Source organism: Tachysurus fulvidraco, chromosome 12, assembly GCF_022655615.1.
Source record: "Tachysurus fulvidraco isolate hzauxx_2018 chromosome 12, HZAU_PFXX_2.0, whole genome shotgun sequence".
Lineage (NCBI taxonomy): Eukaryota > Metazoa > Chordata > Actinopteri > Siluriformes > Bagridae > Tachysurus > Tachysurus fulvidraco.
The window spans coordinates 12,666,048-12,679,525 of NC_062529.1; the positions used below are offsets into that span (position 1 = coordinate 12,666,048).

Here is a 13,478-nt window from a genome sequence, read left to right on the forward strand (position 1 = left end):
ATAGTATTAAAAGTATTATGAAGTATACCATACGGTTTTAGAAAATCCAAAAAAATAGAGACTATAAACTATAGGAAACTAGACCAGGCTCCCTTTTTTCCTCTCTTAATAAGATAAAAAAAAAAAAGCTTCTAATGTTATGAAGAAAAAAGTTCAGCTGTCCTGAACACTCCTCCATGGTAAACGTACTCTCACATAGCATCTCCTCACAAAAGGCTTCAACAAATTAGCGACTGTTGGGCCTTTCTGCAGGTCCTTTCTACAAGTCTCAGCAGTTTTGACAAAATATGACCTTGTGATAGCTCTGTGCATTCTGACATTTGTTCAACAAGGCTCTTAGAAGTTAATCACTGCCTTCCATACTGATTTGTGGAATCCTGTCTGCAGGAAGAAAGTCTCACAGCAGGTATGTGAAAGGTCCCTGCAGCCTGAAGTAATAAAATACATTTACAGTACAGGAACCTAAAAATTAATGACAGACAGACAGACAGACAGACAGACAGACAGACAGACAGACAGACAGACAGACAGACAGACAGACAGCTTTATTGGCATCGTTTTAACAACAATCTTATAAAGGTCACCTCACCCAGCATCAGATCCTCCAACTACAAATAATAAACAATAAATAAATAATTAAAGACACCAAGGATGAATCAAACAATTGCTGCACACTTGTTCAATTATCACAGCCCTAGAAAAGAATCTATTTTTCTTTCTAGAAGTTCAAGCAGTGATGTTTCTCTACCTCCTCCCGGATTGCAGAAGGTTAAACAGGTGGTGGCTTGGATAGGATGAATCTTTGATAATACTCTGACCTCGCTGCAGGCAGACCGAGTTATAAGCTGAGTCCAGCTCTCGTAGGTGGGTCCCGATGATGTCCTGTGCTGATTTTACAATCATTTGCAACATTTTCTTCTCAGCCTGATTGCAGCTGCCATACCATGACCTCATGCAAAATGTTATTATGCTTTCAATGGTACTATGATATAAGTTTACTATAGCAGTTTCTCAGGTAAATCAGATCTTTTGTCTATCCTCTCCACTGCATCTTCATTTATGAGAAGCACAGTGTGTTCAATTCTTCTAGTTTTCCTGTAGTCATTAATTATCTCCATTGTTTTCCTGATGTTGAGAGCAAGGTTATGATCATTGCACTATGTCTGCAATTTCTGTACCCCTTGTCTATATGCAGTTTCATCATTATCTGTTATCAGTCCAATACCCGTAGTATCATCTGGTGGGATGAGTGGCAACACAATCATATGTGAAAAGAGTCTAGAAATAGGCTAAAAACACATTCTTGTGGCACTCCCATGTTCAGGGTGGATGAGGTGTATTTGCCCAGGCTGTGTTAAGAATCTGTTAAGAATTCCAAGGTCTAGTTGCACATATGTGCACTGAACCCTAGATATTGTAGTTTTATTATCAGCTTGTTAGGAATTATAGTATTAAAGGCTGAACTGTAATCAACAAAGAGAATCCTGGCATAGTTGTTTGTGTGCTCCACATGTTCCATAACAGTGTGTAAGGCTATGGAGATTGCATCATCTGTCATTCTGTTTGCCTTGTAGGCAAACTGCAGTTGGTCCATGTCGACTATACCGCGTAACAAGTCACCTACACCTATGTAAAAGCAAATACAACAAACAAACATAACAGAAAGGAACTGGGCGTAGGAAATTCTGAAGATACTTCGACCATGCACACCGCCATCATGTTTGTGAAAGACTTTGTGCTGAAGAAATAAATGGTGGACTTAATTTTTATTGCTACTTTAAGTAACTTTACATAGCTTAGGGTTTTATATTTGCTTCTTTCTCTTAATTAAAAATCAGACTATGTTAGAGGCAGCTTCTAGGTATACACTCACAGAGTATAAACCTCTATACCTAAATAACCATGCAATTATTTTATCAGCCAATTATGTGGTGGCAGTGCAATACATAAATCATGCAGATATGGGCCAGCGACTCTAAGCAATGTTTACATCAATCATCAGAATGGGGGAAAATGTAATATCATTAATTATGACCATGACATTTGTATAACTGCTGATCCCCTGGAATTTTCACACACAACAGTTAGTTTACTCAGAATGGTCAGATAAGATAGCCTACAATGGCAGAAGACCACTTTAGATTCCATGTCTGTTGGCCAAGAACAGAAACTGGACAGTTGAACCTGGAAAAATGTAGCCTGGTCTGGTAAATCTAGATTTCAGCTAAGACACACAAGTGATGAATGAATACATAAATCCATGAACCCAACTTGCCTTGTGTCTACAGTCTAGACTGGTGGAAGTGGCATTATGGTGTAGGGAATGTTTTCTGTGGTTTGTTAATACCAATCAAATATCACTTGAATACCACAGCCTGTTTGAGTACCGTTGCTAATCATGTGCATCTCTTCATGGCCATTTAACATATTTAACATCTTCTAATAGCAAAATCCATCTCAGACGGGTTTCATAAACAGGACAATGAGCTCAGTGTTCTTCAGTGGCCTTCATTCACAGAATATGAATCCAGTAGAACACCTTTGGGATGTGGTAAAATGGCATATTTGCAGCATGAGAAGTGCTGATGATAAATCTACAGCCTTGTGTGATGCAGTCATGTCAAAATGACCTGAATCTCAAAGGAACGTTTCAACATCTGGTAGAATCCATGCACGTGGAATTGAGGATGTTTTAAAAGCAAAGGGAGGCTCGGTCCAGTATTGCTACAGCATCCCTAATGTAGTGTTCTGTGAGTATAAATATAGGCATTTTAATGGGGTGGACCAACCCATGGCCTTCAAAACAGATATGCAAAAGACATACTAATATCAGTTGGAGGAGACATTCGCAATAATTATGTACAAGCAGTCGCAGTCGCCCCCTTGTGGCTTAAAAAAGTAACAGAAGAGCATCAGAAGAGTAGAAAGGAAACGAAAAATTCAAAAGCAAATGCAAATCAAAGAAGGGAGAAAAAAAGCAAACCATGAAAAATTTGTCCAAGCTTTTTGTTGTTGTTGATTTACATTAAATTTACATGTGTAAACTAAGTAGATACATATAATGGCCAGAGCGCACACTTTATTGAACCCACATGAACTTTGAAAAAATATATATATATATAACCGTTTAAATAACACAACTATCCAAAATGTCCAAACTACATATACACAGATCCGTACCGTAACGACTGTCATGGTACAGCGCGCACAAACACAACTAAAACCTGCAGATTTCTGCCAGATGGATGGGGAGTTACCGTAAACTACCGTCTATACGCACATGACGGTTTCTACCTGGTTTTACAGGATTTGTTGTCCTAGAGCAGGATTGTCCAGTCTTAGCTGGAAAGTACGAGGTGTCTGAAGGTTTTCATTCAAACCAAGAGGAAGCCACACTTGAGTCTATTAAAGTTCATGATCAGGTGAAACCGGTAGACTGAGCTTGTGGCTTGTGTATGAATGGTATGAGAATCTGTGCCCACACCCTCGCTATGTGGAGATGACTGGACACTCCTGTCTTTGTTGTGCGCCATCATTCCAATGTGAGTTTGTTGATATAAGTCGTGTAACTAGTATTGTATCTTTGGGTGCGTTTATGTGGTAAACTGTATTTATTACATGCAGTATCACTTCATTCCTTTGTGTAAACTAAAATAATTAAACAATAAGAATAGGGTGCTGTGTAATGAAACCCTGCTCAGCTTTTTACATTAAAAAAGAAATGTTGATTTTCTCTTTGTATAAAATTCTAACATGAAATGTACTGTAGTAAATGTGTTTGACTTGATGTCATGTTTAATAATAAATAAAAATATTACAAAGTTCCTGATTTCTTCAAGAGCGCTTGGAAAGTCAGTTGCACGCTCAGTAAATGCCCCCTCTCCTTAAATACCCCCATTAAACACTCCCCTCATTAATTACTCCACCCTCATTATTTACCCCCGCCTCATTAAATACTCCCACCTCATGAATTACCTCCTATTAAATACTCCACCCTCATTATTTACCACCTCATTAAATACCCCCGCTCATTAAATATCCCCCTCATTATTTACCCTCTCATTAATTACTTCTCATTAATTACGTCCCCTCATTTATTACTCCCCCTCATTGTTTTACCCCCCTCATTCATTACTCCCCCTCATCAAATACCCCCCTCATTATTTAAACACCCCCCCCCCCCCCATTAATTACTCCCCCTCCTTAAATACTCCCTCCCTCCTTCTCCTCCTCCTCCTCCTCCTCCACCACACACCCTCCCCTCCCGGAGCTAAACGTCACTACCCGGAACTGATCCAGGTGACATATGCGGCATTCTTCCGCAAACACATTCTGAACTCGTGTAATTAACACCATAACATTTTGACCGAGCAGAACATCCTAAACATTTAACCGGTTTCACTGCCGACCGTAATATAAAACACCACGGCAGCACGTATTTCCACGCAAACTCACACCGCCACACTGCAACACCTTCACGTTAAGTCACGCGCTGCTGTGATGATCGTTGATTGGCTGATTTTGTTTAAACCCACTATGGCACCGCCTCCACCTGCTCTCAGGGAGCAGAGCTGACAGGTCACATATCGCTCTGTGAAAATGACACATGTTTGTGTGTTTGTGCCGTTGTGTTTGTTTTTATCATCGCTACATCATGTATTCGGGGCGGAAGTGTCTTTGTGGAATATAATAATCAACAATAACGAGGTGAGTGTCTACATATGAAACTTGGAGAAGATAGATGTTCTCTTCCTTATGACAGCCGGCTAATCAAGTTCAGTTTGCTAACAGTCACAACAGCTCAAATGTGTATATAACATTCATAATGTTTAAGTGTTTATACGTGGTCTCAGTGCAATATAGATTTATTACACTCTACAAATCACACTTCAGAAAAAGAAACATTTAGCTTGTACATCCTGAACAGGGTTGTTTTGTTTTGTTTGAGGGATGTGGTAGCTCAGTGGCTAAGGTGTTGGGTTACTGATCGGAAGGTCATGGGTTCGAACCCCTGGTTCACCAAGCTGCCACTGCTGGGCCCCTGAGCAAGGCCCTTAACCCTCAGTTGCTCAGTTGTAAGTCACTCTGGATAAGGGTGTCTGCTAAATGCCGTAAATGTAAATGTAAATGTTTGTTTGTTTGTAAAAAAAAAAAAAAAAAAGGAATTAAATGATCAGACTAAAGCAGAAATCTTCTAAAATAATGCGAATTTACACTTTAAGTCTGTCTACACTGATGAGCTGGAAGTCACACCTGTCATATGCAAATATATTACAGAAGCCACGCCCCCTCGTTGTCATAGAGCTTCTACACTGAAACTTGACCTAACTTGAATAGTTATTGATCTAAGAATTTCAAATCTGTAGTTTTTATTGTATGAAGCTATTTTGTGTTATGTATTTCATAGACATGTTTTGACCTTGGGGTTGATTATAATGACACACAACGCTAGTGTACTTTCTTAGAACCCATCTGGATGCATTTTGTCTGAATTTGGTCTGGTTTCTTCCTAATTGTCATGTAAAGGACCCTACACATAACAGTCTGTGTAGTAAATAGTAAAACTAAGTAATGGAGATACACATACATACAGTTTCCCATGCCACTTAAGAATAAGAAGTAAATAAATCCACACACACAATTTTGTTATGCATGTCTTGGGAATAAATTCCAGCTTCTGGGAAATTATTAAAGGCTAGCAGTCATAAACTGTATGACAGAAAAAACAGACAGAAAAGCTTGTAAACATAAAAAAATATTGTGAAAGATCACAGTGTAATCCTGCACTAGAGGGTCACATATAGATCCTCTATAACCCTTTATCATAGGTTCTGTCACATTCATTTCTGGATTAAATCCGGGTTTAAACTGTATATCTTTGTATAGCAGAATCGTTCTAAGTACAATTGGACCATAATGTGTATTTGAGTTAATATCTGCAGCAGGATGTGTTATGGACATTTCAGTTTTTCTTTCCAGTTTGTCAGCTTGTCACTCATTTGTGTCCCAGCAATAATTTAGCTTTTTCACGTTCCACAAATCTAGAGAAAAAACAAAACTAAATGATTATTTTGAGTGTTACTTAACTGTGTTGTTTAAGCCATTTTGTGTTCATAGACAAAGTGCTCCAGAAATGTATTATTCAATATGTTTTTGTTTTTCAGGCACAGAATTTGGTTTTTCGTAAGACTTTGTATTCCAACACTTCCATCTTCTTGAAGTGTAAGTTCTAGACAAGTTGGACATTGTTTTTCTCAACAGAATGATCCTTGATGCTGTTTTGCTTAGTCTATGCAGATGATGTCTTTGAATTATTGTATGTAATAATTACAATAATGTGGTGAGTAATTCTAAAAGCCCCTTTTCCTTTTTATACAGTTCAAGGAGACGAGGCAGCATGTAACCAGAAAAAGTTGGCCTTTAATGTTAGTTGGTATCTTCGCTCATCCATCTGTTACAATGAAGTGTTCGGCACTCCTGTGAGTATAAGAACAATGCCCTAAAATGAGAAAGCTAAAGCTCTAGACTAAAAATGAGATTGTTTACTAGGCTAATTTACCTCACCAGACATGCCATAGAGTAGTGATTTCTTGCACTAGGAAAGACAAATTTCAAGATAAATATCTATAAGCTCAAACCACACTCCCTTAAAACCAACCTTTTAACTCTATAAGATGCCACACATTTCTAGGGCAGAAAAACAAACTCTCATCCAGAAAAGCTGTTCAAGATCATTTTACACAGGAATGTAGCTAGGAAAACACTTAAGTATAAGACCATTGTGTGTTTGTGTGGGTGGTTAATGACTCATTGCTTGCTTTTGTTAAATCTTTAATCTGTAGACATTTTGAGAAAAGGTGTCTTAGTGTGATTTCAGAAAAATCAGAGACACATGAAAGAATACATGAAAGAACATTAGTACTGACTTGTTGACTGTAGCTCTGAAGCTTGCACCCTGTAGGACAGTGCAGCAGAAACCATGTTTGGCTCTGATCACATGCTAAAGGAGGACTGGGGTGGCTTCTACAGCCAAGGCTACGTCTACTTCGACAGCTGTCAAGCTCTCCTCGCCCCTAAGGTCTGTGTGAAGAAGCTTTCAGCCATTTTTTAATATACAATGCAAAATATCATTGTTCTTACACTGTATTGTATGTCATAACAAAATTTACAGCATAATTATTACAGCATTGTTGTATTGCAGATTTACTACAAAGCATTTCATCCGTTTCTGCCTCTCAAGCCTCAAGTAAGAAAGTCAGGATTTTTCTTTTGTTTCTTTTCTAATTCTGTTTAGATTCTCCTACATTGTGTTGGGCAGCATTCCACAATTATTTTTACTGTATACTATATATGCATTTTATACTATATAACATGTATATGTCTTCAGAGAGGAAAGTAGTTAGTGGCTTTTCCTGCTAATCACACATCTGTTACTTACAGGAAGACAAAAGCATAATCCAAACCAGACATGTATTGACTGATAAACCGGTGAGTTCTTTTTCACTAATACTTCACACAAACCCTTTCATGCAGTTTCCACATTTTAACAGAATTGTGTTAAGACATCATTTGATCAAGCTTAAGCTGTACAAAATTCAGATCAATGCTAAGGATGGCTGTATTTCCTGTTCTGTTCCATACAGTATTTTAACATGGTTGCCAAATCATGGACAGACGGTCCCTATTTGTTTATTGTGAGGTTCGAAACACTGCAACTTCCAGATGAAAGTAATGGGCGCAGAGAGACCGAGGATGAAGCCAGCAATTCAAATGACTATTTACCAGTTACAAGTACATATTTAACTTTTTTTATAGTATTTCATCTTAGCTTGATTACAGAAATAGGAAAATGCATACATGAAAATGATGCCTGTGTGTGCTTACAGTGACAGTAGAAATGAAGGGTTCTCATGACTACTCCTCACCAGCTGACAGGCCTTTAATGATTGTGAGTCTTGAATCATTGAGTCATTGGAAACAATCGCAAAGCCTTAATTCTCTAGAAACATATCTCCTCTTTTTTTTCTACACAACACCGGCAACAAATATTATCAGTGTTAATGTGTTGATTTGTGCTAAGGCATTACTGTAAAAGTCACAGGAGTCTGTGAGGCCAAATAAGTGGTGCTGAAGTTGTGTTCTTTTTGTTCTCACAGTTCTTCATGACTATGTGCATTGTGTATGTGCTGTTCGGAGCTCTGTGGCTCCTCTGGCTAGCCTGTTATTGGCGTGACCTGCTCAGGATCCAGTTTTGTATCAGTGCTGTAATCGTCCTGGGCATGCTGGAGAAGGCAGTGTTTTACTCTGAATACCAAAGAATCACGTACCACGGAGCTTACAGTTAGTATTGTGACATCATCTGGTTTTATCGAATACATTACCATTCATCAATAATAAGATAATATCTCTTTCTTTGTTTTCAGACCAAAGTGCTGTTATCTTTGCTGAACTTGTGTCTGCACTGAAAAGATCTCTTGCTCGGGTCCTCTTAATCATAGTCAGTCTGGGTTATGGCATTGTGAAGTGAGTATAACCTACTAAAGTTCTTTTAGTAAAGTCTGTCTTTTCGGTGACTCTATTTAACATAATAAAGCCACCATTTTGAGTTTATTATGCTCCTTTCATATTTTAAGCAGTGGGCGCTCTTTAACCTTTCTACCTGATGTTCTGCTATAACCTTTTTTATCATTGTCCCTGACGCTGAATTTTCTCATTGTAACATAACATTTACGGTTCAGAGGTTGCACTTCTGACTTCGTTTTCCTGAAAATAGTTGTTCTATTTTCATATTTATGAATAAGACTCATAATAAGCTTGGTTCTGAGTCTGTGTTTGAGCAATTCCTTTGTTTTCGAATCAGACCTAGGTTAGGAACTACAGTACCCAAGCTAGTGGCTGTAGGCCTTCTTTATCTGATCTTCTCTTCTGTGGAGGGTGTTCTCAGGGTAACAGGGGTAAGTCACCTGTTTTTGAATTACAGTAAGATCCATTTCAAAGTTAAAGTCTGTTATGTCTTTATAGAACATATTTATTTAGAGAACTTGTATATCTTGTTGCTATTTTTGCAGGGTTTCTATGGCACAGTGGCTCTTATTGCCAGTGTCAGTCTCTCTCTTACTGATTCCTGTGTCATTTGGTGGATATCCTTTTTATGAGACAAAGTCCTGCCTTGGCTAGTCCACACAACACAAACAAACCATTGCAACATAGAGTCTTGAGACCTGTTGAGTATTTCATCATATGCTTTGTTATCCACGTGGCTTAACTTAGTGTTGGTTATATTTTTCATAATTGCTATTGGTAAACCAGCAATTTAGATGGCCTTCTCATTTATACTTAAAATAGGGACTTTTTTGGTCTGTGCAGTTAAATTGTTTGTTTATTCAAATGCAAAGCATAATGTTGAATTAGTATTTAAAAAAATAAAACACTATGCATTGCATAGTCTTTCACAACCGACCTAAAACTTTCTGGTACTTTCTTCACAAAATATCAGCAACAACCAAAAGAATTTACCCCAAACTCACAACTATAATATTTAACAACAATGACCCGTTTATCAATGAGATTACTTGCTTTTAAACATGTAGTAATTTAGCGCTATAGCAAGAGCACTGTGCGTTGCCCACGCCAGCACCTAGACTGACTGACACTAAGTGCAGTAAGCCAACAAGTAACGTAACAAATTCTGTCAAGAATATAGGATTTTTTTGTAGCAAACATAGACAAGTGAAATGAACCTCGTGAATCTCATGAAACTCGTACATAATGGACATGAGTCTGTCCAATTAAATTAGTGGTCTTTAATGACCTATTGTATAATCTGAACCATTTTTCTAGTGATTACATATGACTCCAAAAAGCTAGATTAGCCATAGTGTACAGCAGTTTTTATTCCCCTGTCAAAAGCTTATGTACATGCACTGAAGTGTGGACAGCCAATCATATTTATGAGTTCTCCCAATTAGAAATATGTTCTCTCAATTTTTGTGTTTGTTTCTCCATTTGTGTGCTATAATTATCAAATTTCGATTTGTTTAAACTATCAGAATGTAATTGTCAAACTCCTTAACTGGTGGATCGCACATTTTCATCAGTCTGTCTCAAACAACTCGGCTGCTGAAGCTACGCAGAAACGTGGTGAAGCTTTCATTATACCAGCACTTTACCAAGACGCTTATATTCTCTGTGCTGGGTAAGCTGGATTTCTGTGTGCAGTTGTCAGTGAGCCAGTATATGAGACGTGCTGTTATATTTATATTTGTATTTCTATATTATCTATTTTATTCAGCATCTATAATATTCCTCGTATGGACAACCAAACAATTCAAGTTTGTGGACTGTCAGTCAGTGAGTATCTTAGCTTACATCTACTTGGATGTAATATTATGAGAGAAAGTGCTTTGACTTTCAGTCTGTGTGTGATATGCGTTTTTGGTCTGTCAGGGCTGGAGAGACTTGTGGGTGGATGATGCTTTCTGGAGGTTGCTCTTCTCCACCATCCTGCTGGTCATCATGGTGCTGCTACGACCCTCTATCAATAGTCAAAGGTCAGAAGAATGAATTGAATATGACAGATATAGAAAGTGTTGCATCAGAGAAGGATTCCATATAATAAAAGCATCCAAAGTTGCAGATCAGAGCCAGTGCAGAGTTGGATGTCAGTGCAGCAAATAATGTGACGGAACCCTCTGTCTATATGAGTGATTACATGATTGTTAGACTGTATGTGTGTGTAAATATGATTTTTTTTTCTATCTAGATTTTCTCATTCTCCACTTATTGAAGAGGATGATGAAGAAGATGCAAAGGAGCCTATGCTCAATGAAGCATTTGGTAAGGTTCTTTATATTCAGAAAGCTCTTCATCTATCAACAGAAACAACAAAATAAATGTAAAACCTCAACAAGCAGACCAGGAATCCTAGGATAAAGTGTGTATACTGTAGGTACTTGAAAAAAAAGACCAGGTATCATTTTTCAATTCTGTCCATTTCCAGGTGAACATGATCACACTGTAGGCTCGTATTCCTGTTCTTGACTTTGTTTCTGCTCAGGAAGGGCAGTTATTTCAGATAGACCATCCTATCATGAACCAGTCTGACTAGTCTTCTCAGACCCCTCTCTAATCAGCAAGATAGTTCCATCCACACAACCATCTCTCAATAGACTTTCTTGTTTTGTCACACCATTTTGTGCAAGCTTGAAGACTTGTGTGTGAAAAATTCCAGGAGATTAGCAGTTTCTAAAGCACTCAAACCAGTCCATCTGATTCAACAATAGCACATAGCACAGTCATATTCTTACAAAATGAATAGCACGTAGCACAGTCACATTTATACCTCATTCTTATGTTTGATCTGAAATAAAATCATTCCAAGTAAGGACCTCAAACCATGTCTTTATTGCTGTGCATTGGAAGGTGAGCAACACAAACAGTGCTGGGTTTAAATTAAGCATATGATTATATGGACATCTGGTTCATTTGAATCTTGTTGCATGTTTCGTTTTCAGAGGGAATGAAAATGAGAGGAGCAAAGTCTGAGGCAAACAGCAGTAATAAAGACTCCAGCAAAGAGGTATTCATTAGTGCATCCTTTATCAATATATTGTACAGACAAATTTTCAGAAGGAGCAAATTTATTATAAACATTTTTTCTAATGAATAGATTATATCATGTTTGAATGGTCTTGGAATAGGTGTTTTTCGAATCATTTGTGTGTTGCCATTAAGTCCTGATGTGTGTCTTGTAGAGCTCCCATGATGAAGACCTGAAATGGGTGGAAGAGAACATTCCTACATCTATTGATGTGTGAGTGAACATACAAACTTGGCTTTAAAATCTCAACACAATAGCATTCTGTAACCAAAATAATGGTAGGAGAGTAAATAATACTGCTTAATTTGCTAGCTCTTTTCGACACTTTTTTGTGCATAGATTGCTTTTGCTGAGATTTCATTGCTTGCATTGGAAAACTTTTATTAAGCATTACAGAACCTCCATAACTTCCATAAACTGCCCTTCAGCACAGTACATGATTTGTTTTGTTTTGTTTTTGTGTTATACATGTCCCCCCTTTGTTTTATACAGATCTCTGCCTGTGATTTTGGATGACGAAGAGGTAGAGTGACTAATAGTTTTCTCTGTCTTGTGATCATGGTTACATTTTTATTTATCATGAGCATAGGATCAGACATTTTACAGTGGAATCATTGGGCAAGGCATGCTGTAAAGATGTTTGTTTACATCCTCCCTCTTTTTTCTGACAGGAACTTCTCAAAACCAAGCTGGAGAGATCCAAGATGGAATAGAACAGTGGAAAAGAATATGTCCGTGATTGTCTTTTTATAATGGAAGCTAAGGACATTTTCAGCAATATAGTAGTGAATATTTATATTTTTTCTACGAACACAAACAGTGAAAATGGTTCATGGACCAGCAGTGAAACTTCAATTACTGTGAAACTTCAAAGTTTCTGGCTATTTTAATTCTATTTTAATGTTGGCAAACATTCACAATGCACATATTTAAAGAAGCCATTATTTAGACATGCACCAATATTTTATATAATATATTATATAATAAGACCATTGACTGCTATGAAAGTGTCTTTTGCTTATTTTCACAATAATGCTTTATATAGAAATGTATTTACAAGAGAGCAATTGACTAGATATCACTCTAAACAAGTTTATTCAAATATGTCTAATTATTTTATACAACATGTTTCATATCACTAGAGATATGCATCATAAATAGGCAGGAATAAAGGAAAGATCCTGAAAATAATAAACTTTAAGACTCCTCAGCTAAGAAGACTTGCTAGCAATACATTCTGCTTACATATTTATGTACAAGTTTAAATCTTTGGCCAAATTTGCACAACATGCTCACAAATTTCATTCTGTGTTTGGCTACAATTCAGGTCATTTGAAATAGAAAATGATTATCCCTATTAATTTTGCATTAAAAGCTTATTTACAGACATTTTTTACATAAAACAACAGAACTTTCTGTTATGTAAGCGTTTGGGCTTAAGTTATTTGTTGATATGGACATTTTTATATTTGTATTGTCTTCGTTGCATAGAGGTGACAAATGATATTGTTTTTTTACTGTTCTTATGGACAGTCTGAGCACATCCACCACAGACATACTCGGTCATCTGAAGAACAGTTGAAACACTATTTACTGATGTCTTTTACATAGATTTAAATGCAGGTGTCACTGAGTGTTTCTGCAGCCTGTACTTCAGTAATGAAACCTTTCACAGAGTCACTTAGATATTTTTCTCCGGTCACCTTGATCTAAAGTTAAAGTGAGCTCGGCCTGCTTAGCATTTTTATACATACAGTGCATGGCATATTGTAAAAATCATTATTAGTTTTACATTTTGTTTACTTTCAAGTGTCATGGTATGAGTCAATTATTGAATGAGATTAAATGATTTCATCTTTTGCCAATTTTTTTGTCTTAT

The 13,478-nt window shown here is 37.2% G+C and overlaps 1 protein-coding gene across 3 annotated transcripts; it reads left to right on the plus strand.

Annotated features, from left to right (window-relative positions):
• The first annotated feature begins 4,231 nt into the window (after positions 1-4,231).
• On the plus strand, positions 4,232-13,464 carry LOC113659806 (transmembrane protein 87A-like). 3 transcript variants are annotated; one of them, XM_047821847.1, is made up of 20 exons: positions 4,232-4,707; positions 6,165-6,222; positions 6,379-6,479; positions 6,962-7,078; positions 7,202-7,246; positions 7,441-7,488; positions 7,644-7,791; positions 7,887-7,948; positions 8,157-8,340; positions 8,424-8,523; positions 8,861-8,954; positions 9,069-9,140; positions 10,087-10,195; positions 10,292-10,350; positions 10,438-10,550; positions 10,763-10,836; positions 11,514-11,578; positions 11,754-11,812; positions 12,092-12,122; positions 12,271-13,464. In XM_047821847.1, the coding sequence occupies exons 1-20, from the start codon at positions 4,600-4,602 to the stop codon at positions 12,310-12,312; spliced, it is 1,689 nt and encodes a 562-aa protein (XP_047677803.1). In that variant the 5' UTR covers positions 4,232-4,599; the 3' UTR covers positions 12,313-13,464. The 3 variants fall into 3 exon arrangements, with proteins under 3 accessions (XP_047677803.1, XP_027028652.2, XP_047677804.1); XM_027172851.2 differs by having other exon boundaries at positions 10,447-10,550; XM_047821848.1 differs by lacking the exons at positions 4,232-4,707; positions 6,165-6,222 and having other exon boundaries at positions 6,948-7,078.
• Positions 13,465-13,478: the final 14 nt, after the last annotated feature.